The 13,971-nt window shown below is 39.1% G+C and overlaps 2 protein-coding genes across 5 annotated transcripts; both read left to right on the plus strand.

Moving 5' to 3' along the window:
• Positions 1-1,882: 1,882 nt before the first annotated feature.
• Positions 1,883-5,615, plus strand: LOC144707567 (glycine-rich domain-containing protein 1-like). 2 transcript variants are annotated; one of them, XM_078580749.1, is made up of 9 exons: positions 1,883-2,031; positions 2,133-2,293; positions 2,394-2,505; positions 2,580-2,828; positions 2,897-3,358; positions 3,741-4,282; positions 4,684-4,846; positions 4,919-5,077; positions 5,164-5,615. In XM_078580749.1, the coding sequence occupies exons 2-9, from the start codon at positions 2,136-2,138 to the stop codon at positions 5,221-5,223; spliced, it is 1,905 nt and encodes a 634-aa protein (XP_078436875.1). In that variant the 5' UTR covers positions 1,883-2,031; positions 2,133-2,135; the 3' UTR covers positions 5,224-5,615. The 2 variants fall into 2 exon arrangements, with proteins under 2 accessions (XP_078436875.1, XP_078436874.1); XM_078580748.1 differs by lacking the exon at positions 1,883-2,031 and having other exon boundaries at positions 2,057-2,293.
• A 2,189-nt stretch (positions 5,616-7,804) lies between these two features.
• On the plus strand, positions 7,805-11,463 carry LOC144708032 (heat shock protein). Of its 3 annotated transcripts, none has more exons than XR_013582623.1 (8): positions 7,806-8,199; positions 8,301-8,399; positions 8,479-8,623; positions 10,121-10,300; positions 10,736-10,870; positions 10,942-11,024; positions 11,082-11,189; positions 11,258-11,359. XR_013582623.1 is itself a non-coding variant. In XM_078581326.1 (8 exons), the coding sequence occupies exons 1-8, from the start codon at positions 7,874-7,876 to the stop codon at positions 11,339-11,341; spliced, it is 1,155 nt and encodes a 384-aa protein (XP_078437452.1). In that variant the 5' UTR covers positions 7,806-7,873; the 3' UTR covers positions 11,342-11,359. The 3 variants fall into 3 exon arrangements, 2 of the variants coding, with proteins under 2 accessions (XP_078437451.1, XP_078437452.1); XM_078581326.1 differs by having other exon boundaries at positions 11,087-11,189; XM_078581325.1 differs by having other exon boundaries at positions 7,805-8,199; positions 11,087-11,463.
• Positions 11,464-13,971: the final 2,508 nt, after the last annotated feature.

The following is a 13,971-nucleotide window of genomic DNA, read 5'->3' on the forward strand; positions in this document are numbered from 1 at the left end:
TTACAAAATGCATTTTCCAACAATTTTCAAATGCATCAGTCCTAACTAGGACAAACAATTAGGTTCTTAGAGATTAACATGTCCTAAATAATTTCTAGGTGAGTTGGGTGTAGGCGGGTTTATAAATACCTAGTTACTGATGATATTCACCTAATTTCAAAGATTTTGTTAAATATTATGTACCATCTGGAATAGGTGGTTTAGCTTGGTCCCTTATGTGTTACTTACTGGACCGATTAATTGGATTAAATAAAAGTATGATTGATTTTTATATATGTTTAGTTGATTTGATACTAGCTTACCCCATAAAGTGTTAATAGGATTTTGGAGTCATTTGACATTAACAGATATCCTGTAGACGAATGGACTTTGAAGAAAAACTATGTGAAGAATAAAATGACGCAAAATTCTTAAGTGAGAGAGACCCGTCGAAGTTTGTCCTCAAGAACTCGGTTTTATCTCTTTTCTTTGAGCATCTTCCTCAATGGTGTGACAAAAATGGGGAGAAGATCCTCTCATATATCTGGTGGTGCCAATCTAGTATAATACATGAATATCTGAAGTGCAAAGGATTGCACGGATACATCTCGAGGCTGAAAATTTGAGGCTTAAAGTGTCTCAATCAAGTAACAAAATGTTAGCGGATTTGACTCGATGCGAGCTGAATCTAATCATTGTGTCTTTTGATATTAGTTTTAAAGGTTTAATTTGTTCATATTGCTTCTCCTGCATGAATCTTATCTCAAATTATCAATGGGTACCAACATCAAAATCCATACTCAATGAAAGCAGAATCATGGGGATATTCATGGTGCATTATGTAGTTGACATTTTACTTGTTACCTCAGGATTTTTTTTCATTCCCTCGATGGTTTTGTAAATAAATAAAAATATATTGCATCAATTAAACAAAAAAATCAATAATTTAAAGTGATGTATCTTATAAAAGGGAAAAGACACCAAACGTTTAATATGGCATAAGTAGGCAGGATTCAAACATAGTACTCTTTCACCAATTACTAGGTACCTACAATAATTCTAAGTAGTAAAATCATATGATTGATATGAGATTTTTAGACATAAATTGGATATAAAAAGAGATAACTAAAGCAATAAATATCTTTTACATCAGATTACTCAAGCTTAACTAGTTTAGAAATAAAAATAGGTGTGTGTTAATGATCACGACAATGATGATTTCAAGGATGGATCCAATGTTGAACTGAGAAGAACTGGATGATGGGGACGATGAGATGATTTTGGAAGAGAACTGGAAAGAAAGCAAGGAAATATCGTAATATTGTGTTTTAAAATATATTCAAATGAAATGTACTCTCTCTTTTTTCACTCGCTATCTGGCCACTCCCTCCAGCCTCTCCTGTTATATCCCCTCTTTCTTCCTACTTCTCATTCTTCTTCTCGTTCTCCCTCTTTCTCTCTACCTCTGCTCTCTCAATCTCTTTTCCCTCTCCCTCTACTCTCTCACATACACTCTCTCTCATGTCTCCCCTGATTTCTTTCTCTAGCCTCTCTCTCTATATCTTTCCTTCTTTCTCTTTCCAATCTCCCTCAATATGACTCTCTCATTCACCATGGCCTTCCCATACGTGCAAGACACGAGCGATATTTCATTATCTCTCCATTGGGCGTCAATTGTTGAAGAGGAATGAGGAATAAAAAGGAAGGAAAATACTCCTTTTCTCCATGCATGGCAGTCGGCATAAGAAAATCTAAAAGCTTCAGTTCCTGTCGGATGAATAAAGAGATCAAAGAGCGCTAGAACGACAAATCTGTCTCCATCTCCGAGTCTCCTGCTCGTAAATTTCCCAGGGGACCCACTCATAGACGTCAAGAACTCAGAATTTCAAACAGCCACGCGGTGATCATCTACGTTACGGAGGATGTTACTCGTTGGTTGACTTCCGACGGTAGCTTCGTAGAGATTTCCTCTCCACTACGTATCCTATATCTTTTTCTTCACATTCATCTTCCTCCTCTTTGCCCTTTCCTGCCGCATTCTCCTTCTCCCCGGTAGGATATTTATTCTTCCATTCTACAGCTACCTGGGTCGAGTTTCCAGATTTGATTTTTTGGAGCTTATGATTAATCAGCCGAGCCCCGGTGGTATGCAGGAAATGGAGAAAACGTATGAACTAGAGTGGGAGCAAGCACAAAGAATCGTCATCTCCGCCGACCTGCTCGCCACCGCCAAGTTTCAGCTGAAGTTCCTCGCGGCGGTAGACAAACATCGATATCTGTACGAGGGTCCTGTGCTCAACCGTGCTATCGACAGGTAATTAATCATTAATCAATTTCCCAGATTAAAAGATAACTCTGAATTGTTCATCATTACAAGATAATCGGTAAAAATAGGAATAGTTTCGTATAACCAGGTACAAAAACTACTGGCTCCCCTTGATAGCGCAACAAGATGAATCGAGCACTGTGCCGCTGCTCGTGCCGCTTGACTGCGAGTGGATCTGGCACTGCCATCGTCTCAATCCGGTAGGTTACAGTAAAAAATCCGAATATTGATGATCAAAATTTGAGCCCTCAATGTATCTTGTTCTTCATTGAAGCTTCAATACATTAGAGATTGTGAGAGAGAGTTTGGTAGAATTATCGGCTCCAGGAACGTTATCTCAACCGTTGGAGAAGGACCGATTCCTCTCGAATCAAAAGAAATATGGATAAAGGCGTACCCCCACGAGCCATTTGAGATCGATTACTCATGTTCATCGTCCACGAACGATAACCACGAGGAGAAAACCGAAATAACATATGATCTTGTCTCTGCGGTGAAGAGGCAGAGTTCATTCTTCGACCAGGTCGTCGCTTCTGAATGATTTGGATGGAATTCAGCGAAGATCCTGATTTTGCCTTGCTGTTTTTGAAGGTATCTAGACCGAGCATGAATGACGATAACTTCTTGAATTACGCGGTGGCGAGATACAAAGGATTCCTGCACTTGCGGCGGAGAAATCAAGAGCAATCCGTGAATATTTTCCAGGTTCCGACGTACGATATCGATCTGATCTGGCATTCTCACCAACTTCACCCTCAATCCTACAGCGAAGATCTGCTAGAAATTCTTGGGAGAATTCTCCCGCACGACGACACGGATTCGGACAGGAGCAAAGGGAAGAAGCTCGACGTGGGCTTCTCAGAAACGACAAAGCGGTGGGAGGAGATGTTCGGAAGAAGGTACTGGCGAGCAGGGGCTATGTACAAAGGCAACGCGCCGGCCGCAGTTGTGACTGTTCCACCGCCATTAATAGATATCGTAGAAGCTCAAAACCCAGCTGCTAAGCTTGAAGTTAACCTCGATCTTCTGCTGCCAAGTGTTAATTTCATCGAGGTGAGTCGGAAATTCTAGTTTGATGCTTTGGATTTGGGGAAAAAAGCTTCTAACCTGTCTTTTCAATGCCCAAATACTACGCTGCATAGGGAATTTCGCATAACACTATGAATTCGTACGTGATCTAGATGATTCTTGGAGCTCCTAAGGACTCCTGTTTAAGGCTTCAGGAAAAAAGCTTTCGTTCCTTGAGTTCACCTTCGATATATTTTTTTTTAATCCTGGACGTAATCTAGTCCTATCCCCATCAGAGAACCGTTGGTCCTCAATTCCTTATATAACCCATCAGTCAAAAAAACTGAAAATTTAAGTTTCTTAATGAAATTGTGAAACATCACTCGATCTGTCGTGAATTCTGATAGTCTAACTTAATTTTCGGCAGGTGCTATTGGAAATTCTTGAAATAAGAAATCTGAAGGACTCTCGAAAAGCCAGTTTATCTGTTCTAGTGAGGAAGAAGCAACCTGACCCATTCTTTAACAAAAGATTCGGACTTCCCATATTCTCAGAATCCGGCGAGAAAAGGGTTGCTTCTTTCCGGTGCGAGCCCAGTGGGGATTTGCTTCTGACCGTTGTCGCCAATCTTTCATCGACAAAATTATCTTTGACAAGACGAAGAAAACTCATCGGAAAGGCCCTGCTCCCTCTTTCAGAACTCGTTGACAGTAGTCCTGACCGCTGTATAGACCTGTGGCTCAATCTGAAGACGAAGACGGCGTCGTTCCAGGCCGTGTCTTTGCGAGTCGCCGCTTCTTCGACGTGTAAAGCCCCAGGGCCACACTCGCTGGTTATGGCGGCAGCTCCCCCGGCGTTTGCTTTGGGACGTTGCTTCACGCTCCAATCCAGCCCAAGTCCTCGGCAGAACCCACGTTCAACTTCAGTTCTCGACGAGAGTGGCAAGGAAATCCTCTGCATTCGAACGCGGTAATTTTAAGCCCACTTCTCTTCGTGATAGAATTTTGTTCCCAAGTACTTTTAAAACCGTTTTCTATAAGAAATAATCGAAATTTTATTCCCCATTTAGAGTATGTCGTCACTGATCGGTGTATTTTTACAGAGCCGCCGAATACTTTTACTAAAACAAATTTTTGGCTCCTAAAAAGAAGAAGCTTCATTCATTCATCGTCTAATTTATTCTCATTTTCAATGATTTAAGGTAGCAATTTTTTACCCCGAGTCCAAACTCAGAGTAACACTTCTCATGAACTTAAAAACACAGTATATATTTTGAAACGTAGATGTAATTATCGTGAGGGTTGACCTAGATTGTAACTAAATGCGGTTCAAAAAGTTGGGTATGCTGTAATTAATATATGGAGAAGCAGGAAGAGGGAGGTTGTTGCCGAGTGGAGACCATCCAATGAAACTCAAGTGATGGCAGAGCTCAGAAACAACGTCTGGGCCTTCCCAGTACATGGTTTTTCCCTTCGTCTCGACAGGGCTAACAAGGAAGCTCATCTCTATGAACTCAAAGGTGGAACCCACCTGGTGAGTTCCCCCCCATCTTTTAACTAGACAAATCGTTTGTGTTTTTGTAAAAAAAAGTTTATGTTTTTTAAGGTGAGGCTTTACCTGGGAAGAAAGCTGGAGTTTGATCCTCGAACATGCGCTCATCATCGGACAGATGAGAACAACTACATAACAGCCGTTCAATTCTCATCCGACCATCCCTACGGCCGGGCTGTGGCTCTCATCAACGTCAAATCCGCTTTCATCAAGGTATAGCTCTAAGTTGGGAGGTATTTAACCCAACGGTCAAGGATTATCCACTGAGTTCTTCTTTGCTGTCTTGTACGCACGATCAGGTCAGCGAGGATTCGTTTTTACTGCCAGCGGTTCTCCTCACGGTCCTGCTCCGAAACTGAACGCCGAAGGCATTGACTATTCATCATACATATCATCATCCGACGACGAAGAAGCGACGGCAAGGCAACGATCTGTTCAGCAATGTTCTGATGATTACATTCTCAGATGAATGTCTTATGATAGAGGGGTCCCGGTAGCATCTTAATTCGAGTCCGTGTTTGGTGGAAACTGAATTATAGAGAGAGACAGACAGAGACAGAGGGACAAAGAGAGATGAATAGATAAAGAAAATGAACGAAAAGCTCCTTCGCGGCTGGAATTTGAATTAGGGTTAAAATAGGAGGGTCAAAGCCATGCAAATAAGTGTAATTGGTATGTTATCATGTAAGTATATAGACCCTCATCTGCTTGATGATCTTAGGGATGACTTATGGTATGGTCAATTAGCAAATCCTAATCAATCATCTGAGCTAGTTCAGATGCATTCAGAAATCATCATTGAAATCTTCTACAATATTCCACTACTTTGGCTAAGGACACCATTGCATTGGTTTCTTTGAGCCGCCTATTCTTACACCAACGTTTGAAGATCCAGTCTGGACTACTAAATCATTTTCGTGAACTGTTGTTGCACCCAAACTAAGATTGTTTTAAATTTTATGTTTAGAAAGTCGTGGCTCATATTCAACGTACAACCATCAATCCAAAAGACGTATGTTCTATCCTAGGAGAAAGGACCTGTTATGATACCATTTAGGGATTTATACAAATTAATTCAGTAAACATTTTTCACGAAAGAGCACCACTATATGTCCTTAGTGTCGCCACACTAATGGCTATGTGATTGGTCATGCACATCATATGAGTCAGACTGGATTGGGATATTTATATTCATAAATTTTGATATCCTTCTCAAGTATCCATTGGATAAGAATACTTAAAACTCATGCTTAAATACTAGTGATTTGCATACTATGATTGCATCATAATTCACATAGTCAAATCATATATTCATGGACTTTTTCATAAGTATCACATGTGCTTATGATAGACCATATCAATCAATATTGAACAAGAAATGGAACTTGTGATTGGCTTCCCAGCCACATATATGCTCGCAAAAAAGTTCAATTCATGACCATATTGGAGACCTTATACCTTTGCTAAGTACTATCATAGCTGAGGACAAGAAATGATTTAAGTGATGGGGTTAATGTGAAAACATGCATCCATTTGATGCATTAACATATTATTCATCATCATTTTAATAAAATAATGGGTGAAGTAATGCATCTTATCATTTCTTATACATATATATTGTCATTATTCACTCATAAACATGTTTTTTATAAATTAATTATTTGGTCAAAAATGTATATCGTTCAGCTTATTTTTATTTTTTCATATTTATGTTTATCTGATCATTGCATTGAATCATGTACGAGATCGCAAAATGGTTATGTGGGAGCAGATCATAAGTTGGTATAGAGAGGACAACCGAGTCTTATAATGGCCCTAGTTCGTATAAATAATGTGACAATAGAGATCTGAGTTGACCAAGTTGACCAAATCTGGACCCAATCAACCCAGATTTGAAGTGTCTAGAGAACATGGTGCACTGCAATGAAATCAAGAGGGTTGTGATTGAAAGAAAAATTGTGCAATCATGGCCATCTAATTTTCTGATCGAATGTCTCAGTCTGCATTTTTCATTTCACCTGGTACTATACTTCGATTTTTTTGGACCTTTTGATACCTCTACACGTAGTCATAGTGTGATTATGAGTTTGTTAGAAGCCAGAAACCCAGATATTTCTTCTGAATATAATTTATGTGAATTGATGCTTTAAGGAGGACGAAAATTGTGCTTCAGTCAATGCCTCTACCATGGACATGAGTTAGTTGGAGGTTGAGAACCAGCAATGATCCATTGGCTTTTCTTGGCCTACACCAGGATAGTCATTGACCTCTAAATTCAAGTACCATCCAATTTGAATCATAATTGACATTCAAAATACATTGATAGATTAATCACTTAAAAATCATATCTCTAACGTTCTTATATTTCAGACTTTTGGGGATTCTAAAATCTTTAATCACCCAGTTTTGTTTGAGTTACTTGCATCAAATCTTTAATCCTAACACAAGTCTTCATACTTCTCCCTAATTATTGCATCAAAGCAGATTGTCATTGATAGAATCTACTGCGGACGACCTCATTTCACCATTCTTAAAACATAGAATTTTCTAAGTGAAATCGAGTAATACAATTTTATCTATGGATAAAATAATTAACTTCAAAAATGATAACCAATATTTAGTCCACCAGCAACCTATCCCCTGATATCCTAAGCAGAAAAAATTCTACACTCATCGGTAAAGTTCAAGCCTAAAAGGAATTTAAAAATTATCGGAGAACTCTGTTTTGATGCCATCTCATAAAATCATCTCACAAAATTGTGACGTAGTTATATTCAATATGCAAGATTTAGGAACACAGTTTCAGTTAAGATCATATTCCCATATATGATTTCAACCCCAATAGTTTCTATAAAATCATCCGGCCTCAACAAAACTGAAAATTATCAGATAACTGAGTCTACATGTCATCTCATAATATATTTATAACCCCTTCATTTTCAAAGGCATCTATTGAAAACCGCTAACTTCAACAAAAGAGCCTTCTTCCTGACTAAATCTCCACTCCGCATGCACAACTCTCTTCTCTCCTCCGTTGCAGCTCGAAGCGTTTGCCGTCTCTACCGCCATGGAAACTTGGGCATCAAAAGAACAACGAATTTATCGCTTTCTTACCTTTACATGGATTTCAGGAGGAGCTTCCGCTCCGACGCGGCGTTACGGGCTTTGAAAACCTGCGAAACCGACGTTGAAAACGACGACGACGGATTCAACCTCGTTCTTTACAAGTACCCCTCCTTCTCTGCCGCGCTTGCAGCGCTCTTCGCTCGGCGCTACCATTCTCTCCGCCGCCTGCCGGCCACTGTCTTACCCTTCTCCTCCGCCGAGCCTCTCAGGCACTGTTCTCTCTCCCGCGTTCTCCACATGTTTGCTGAAATGCCGTTTGCTGAAGAGAAATCATCTTCATGGGTTATATTGGTTGTGGGTTTTGTCACAGGGTTGAGGATTTGAAGATTCAAGGGCTGAAGAAATGCTATCTTCTTGGGTTTATAGGGCCGGGGGGTTTTGCCGTGGAGTTGTCGCGGTTCATCCCGGAGTAAGTTTTTTTCTAAGATTTTGGTGAAGAGATTTGTTTAGCTGTGAATTTTTGATGGATTGAGTTGTGGGTTGGGCAGAGTGATTGCGTTTGATCACCGCAAGGTGACGGCGAAGCGGGTGTTGGAGCTGGAGGGATGCCCGGGTAATCTTCAGCTGCGGGTGGATGTGAGTAAGAGTAGCGCCAGAGCGGTTTATGAGTATTTCTCCGGGAAGCTCACCGAGGTTGATAACCGTTTTGATCATCTTCTTCGTCATCACAATCTTCAAATTCTTCATCATCATCTGCTTCTTCACATCTTCATTTTCATTTTAATGTTCATCATCATCATCATCGTTTTCTGCTTTTTCATCATATTTATGTCCATCAACTTCTTCTTCTTTGTTTTTTTAGTCTTCTTTTTCTTCTTTTTATTAAACTTCTTCCTCACCATCATATTATTTTTATTATTTTTATGCTTCATCATCGTCATCATCTTCTCTTCTTCTCCAACATCATATTCTTCATCTTCTTTAATCGTCATCATCTTTTCTACTCCAGCATCATATTCTTCATCTTCTTTCATCATTATCATCATCACCATCATTTCCTTCGTCATCTTTGTCCAATATCATAATTATTATGTTTTCTTCTTCTTCTGCATCATTTTCTTCCATCATCATCATCACCATCATCTTCTTCATCATATTTGTTCAATATCATAATCATCATGTTTTCTTCTTCTTCCACATCATCTTCTTCATCTTCTTCCATCATCATCATCACCTTCATCTTCTCCACTATCTTTGTACAATATCATAATCATCATGTTTTCTTCTTCTTCCGCATTATCTTCTTCATCTTCTTCCATCATCTTCTTCATCATCATCACCTTTTCTTCTTCTTCGGCAACATCTGGTTCATCTTCTTTCATCATCATCATCACCATCATCTTCTTCCTCATCTCCGTTCTTCATCATCATCTTTTCTTCTTCTTCGGCATCATCTTCTTCATCATCTTCGTTCTTGATCACCATCATCATCATCTTTTCTTATTCTTCAGCATCATCTTCTACACCTTCATTCATTACCATCATCTTCTTCTTCATCATCATCACCATGTTTTCTTCTTCTTCGGCATCATCTTCTTCATCTTCTTTCATCACCATCATCTTCTTCATAATCTTCGCCATGATCTTCTTATTCTTTCATCACCATCATATTCTTTATAATCTTCGTTCATCATCATCATCATCTTTTCTTCTTCTTCGGCATGATCTTCTTCAGTTTCTTTCATCACCATCATTTTCTTCATAATCTTCGTTCATCATCATCATCATTGCTTCTTCTTCTTTGACATCATCTTCTCCATCTTCTTTAAGCACCATCATCTTCTTCATTATCTTTGTTCATCATCATCTTCTTCTTCTTTTTTAACTTTTCTTTTCTCTGGCATCATATTCTGCATCATCTTCATCATATTTGTTCATCATCATTATCTTCTTCTTTTTCAACTTTTCTTCTTCTTTGGCATCATGTTCTCCATCTTCTTTCATCACCATGATCCTCGTCATCATATTTTTCATCATCGTCATCGTCATCTCGTTCTTCAACTTTTCTTCTTCTTCGATATCATCTTCTTCATCTTCTTGCATTATCATCATCATCACCATCTTTTTTTCTTCTTCTCTGCCATCATCATCCTCAGCATCATTCTCTTTTATCTATTCTTCTGCGCGCAGGGAGTCTCGTTAACCTTATTGAACGAGCAGGAAGAGAGCCGTGTCCTGAGGATCTTCAACTTCATCGAGGACGATGATCTCCGCCTCCGAAACCAACCAGACATTCAACCTTTCAAAATCGGCCTTCGACAACTTCAGCTCAATCTTAATTCCATCACAAACCCCCACCTCTTCGACCAGGTGACACTATCAATCTCGCAACCTATAAATAGAGTAAGGAATAACTGTTGGGCCGTCAGTCATCAGTCAGTGCCTTGTATGATGTCGACTAATGGCATACAATAGCGTCGTCATGACAAGTTTATATTGTATATTTTATTGGTCGTTTTTGTTTAAAAATGGCATTGAAAATTGTTAAAAAATGTCCCTCAATCATGGAATTTTGGGGGAAAATATCAAGCTGCGAGAGCTGGTCCAATGGCAAATGACAACAAATTTTATAGGCTCCGAAGATGAACAGATGACAAAATTACGATGACGGCATCGTTGTCATCAGTTGTCGACGTCGTCTTCACGCATCATCATTGTCCCCACGTGCTGATCTGTATTGTCGAGATGTAATTTTACATATTTAGAGAGATATTTATGGCTCTATTTGTTTCTCTCTTGAAGCAGCTGGTGGAGATGGATCCGGCAGAGCTGATCTCACGGGGGGAGTCTCATGTGTCATCCAGGCTGGACGAGGCAAGGAAGCTGCTGGGGGCAGAGTTCAAGATCAAACTGGGACGAGGTTTCTATGGCGAATGCCTGGTAAACAATTAATGGAGAAGAAAATTAATGAAAATCCATGGCTAATATCTGACATGATTTTCTTCTTGCAGTGTATACGGGCAGATGGCCATGCACATCTAAGCCATGAAATTGGGGATGAGCTAAGCAAGAGAAGTGCCGCTGCTGGGCTGAGGTTTGGCCCATTACCATATTTCAGCCCGTTAACTTGTAAAAAACTGAGCGAAAACAGAGCAGGCCCATCGGTGCTGTGGTGTTCATGAAGCGGGGGTTGCGGGGCAATCTCAAGATGTGTCTAAGGTCTGCCAGTGGGGATGCGGATACTGCAGAAATCGCCAAGGTAAGATTATCAAATAGTCTTATTATTTTGAGAGAGTTGTTTAACTTGATTGAATTGTTGGACATTAGACATACGGCGGCGGTGGCCGGCCAGGTTCCAGCTCCTTCATCATACGCATGGACGAATATGGTCAATGGGCTTTGCCATCATAATCTGAGGTTGAATATTTACTTCCTCTATGTATGATGCCGTCCATGGCATCGATATTACAAGTTAGTCCAATGTTAGACATTTTTTTATGGCAAAAACACCACATCAAAAAGAATTAAAATTTGTGGAATTAATCTCGATCATTATGGGTATGGAATTCATCCAGTTCTTGATCAGTCTAGTCAACTGGTCCACTGGTCAATAAAAAACAGATTATGAGAAAACATAATTCCTATCAAGCGAGATAAAGACAGAAAGAAAGTGAGGTTTTTTATGTTTGAACATTTTGGGAGGGAGTGGGGTTGGGACTGGATTTTTTTAACATCGTGCATGTATGACCTCAGGCATAGTCATGCATGATACAAATATCCCTTGTTAAAGGCTGTTTTGATGTTTTAAATATTGTAACCAAGTAAGCTGAATTTAAGAGCAAAATGATTTTATTCAAGCCTTAACAAATCGTAAAATATTATTTTAATGTCAATAATCTTATTTTATTAATCTCTGTATATTAATTGAGAGTTTACGACAGACTTGAACAAAAATTTATTGCTGTCATTTGCCAAAATGATAAATGAAATTACTGAAGAATCAAGTCAAGTGGGATGGTCGACACAGATACAATGCATTTCCCATTTAAAATTAATTTGGAATGGCCCGTCAAATGAGGCTTACTGTGCACTGCAATAAGCAAAAAATATTTTGAAACATGCTACAAAACCTAGGAAGGGAGTGCAGTGGGAATACTAGCACCACATTTTTTGTCACACAAAACCCTTTTTATGATGTCCAATGCAAATATGTGAGGAAATTTGTACTGCACATCGCACAAATTCCCACAAATGATTGGGAAGTTGGACTTCAAATGGTAGAGAGAAGAGCGGGCAAGGAAGAAAGAGAGAGAGAATAGTGAGACAGGGAAAGAGAGGAGCAAACAAGAGGAAGAGCAAGCAGGTGAGAGAGAGGGAAAGAGGATTGAATGAGAGAGAAGAATGTTAGAGAGAGAAGAGCGATAGTGACAGATAGAAAGGGAGAGAGGAGCGAATGAGAGAGGAAAGTGATATAGAGAAAGAGGAGGAGAGAGGAGCAAACGAGAGAGAGAGACAGAGGGAGAGAGGAGCAAACAAGAGAGAGGAAGAGAGAGGAACAAACAGGAGAGAAGAGTGATAAGAGAGAGGAGAGAGGAGTGATAAGAAAGAGACGCGATAGAGAGAGAGAGAGGAAAGAGGAGCGAACTGGAGAAGAGAGAGAGAGGGAGAAAGTATTGAAGATTGGTTGGAGCTCCATGAAGAACAAGTGAGATGAAAGAAGTAGAACCAGATAGAGAAAGAGAGAAAAATGACAAATGAGATAGAAGGTAGAGTCAACAAGACGTTAAGGTCGTTGTATTTCTATAGACAATTATCCGTACATGTGCTGGTATTTATAGGATATAGTTGTAAGCATATGTAGATGTTAGTTCGCTAAACTAACCATTAGTGTTATAACAATTATAACGGTCCTCTCAATATTTAAGCCTATTTGTCTATCTTTCCCTATGTTTAATCCTATCCATTAATATGTTTCTGTACTTAATCCTAACTACTAGATTTCTTATCGTATAATAAGTCGTATTGGCTGGCTTTGAGCTGATGTGGTGCTGAGATGGCGAGTAACTCCTCAACACCCCCCTAAAGATTCAACAACGGCGTGGACAATGTTGAGCTTGTCCTTGAGAAAAAGAAAATGTGATTTTGAAAGTGGTTTGGTTAGAGCCTCAGCCAGTTGATGTTCACTATCATTGAATCGTATCCTGAGTGCCTTGCCTACCACTTAATCCTAAACAAAGTGATAATATTTCGGGTATGGGACACGGCATTTGCTGCCAGATATGTACCAACTATATAATTACACCATAGGATTGGGGATGAGTCAAATGCAACTTTATGCTCTTTTAACAATTATTCAATCCTTAATGTTTCATCTATTACATTGGTGAGTGTTTTATACTATGTTATTTTAATCGATCTTGCAACAGAATATTGATTTTTAGATCTCTAAGACACTAGATTATTTCCAAGAAAAATCAGATATGTTTATGTTAATATTCGATCTGCCCAATGACCTGCCCAATCTGAACCACTAAAGTATTAATAGTTAAGTCAGTTTTTCTATAAACAAGCAAACCATGAAGTATGCTGCCCTTATGCTAACAATGTAAGTGTTTCAGGGCCCCCAATCTTTAGAATTTGTGGAGTCTTCTGGAAAGTTTTATTAACTGCAAATTCTATGTCATGTCTGGTTAGCATTAAATATTGAAGAGCACCAACAATATGCCTGTAAAGAGAATCATCAATTACTTTGTTTGAATATAAGTTGTTGGGGTTGAAAGCAGTTAGGAATTTTCCAACTAGATTGCTGAAGCACTGACAAAAGATACTTTGATTACCATAAAATGAAACATTTTGGATGTGGTCTTAGTTCCATTTCCAGAAAATATTTTGCAGGTCCAAGATCACAAATAGCAAATTGATGATCCAGTTTACTAATTTTTTGAATTTTGTTGAAATAATGACACATTACTACAATATCATCTACACTTATCAAAATAAAGATTGGATTCATATTATTAGCTTTGAAAACAAAGTCGTAT

Source organism: Wolffia australiana, chromosome 9 (assembly GCF_029677425.1).
Source record: "Wolffia australiana isolate 7733 chromosome 9, ASM2967742v1".
NCBI lineage: Eukaryota > Viridiplantae > Streptophyta > Magnoliopsida > Alismatales > Araceae > Wolffia > Wolffia australiana.

Bases quoted from the DNA above. Each gene is read 5' to 3' on its own strand.
- LOC144708032 (XM_078581325.1), top strand. From the start codon at position 7,874: ATGCACAACTCTCTTCTCTCCTCCGTTGCAGCTCGAAGCGTTTGCCGT. The intron at 8,200-8,300 runs GCACTGTTCTCT...GTTTTGTCACAG, and splicing joins TCCTCCGCCGAGCCTCTCAG to GGTTGAGGATTTGAAGATTC. The intron at 8,400-8,478 runs GTAAGTTTTTTT...TGGGTTGGGCAG, and splicing joins TTGTCGCGGTTCATCCCGGA to AGTGATTGCGTTTGATCACC.
- LOC144707567 (XM_078580748.1), top strand. From the start codon at position 2,100: ATGATTAATCAGCCGAGCCCCGGTGGTATGCAGGAAATGGAGAAAACG. The intron at 2,506-2,579 runs GTAGGTTACAGT...TCTTCATTGAAG, and splicing joins ACTGCCATCGTCTCAATCCG to CTTCAATACATTAGAGATTG. The intron at 4,847-4,918 runs GTGAGTTCCCCC...ATGTTTTTTAAG, and splicing joins TCAAAGGTGGAACCCACCTG to GTGAGGCTTTACCTGGGAAG.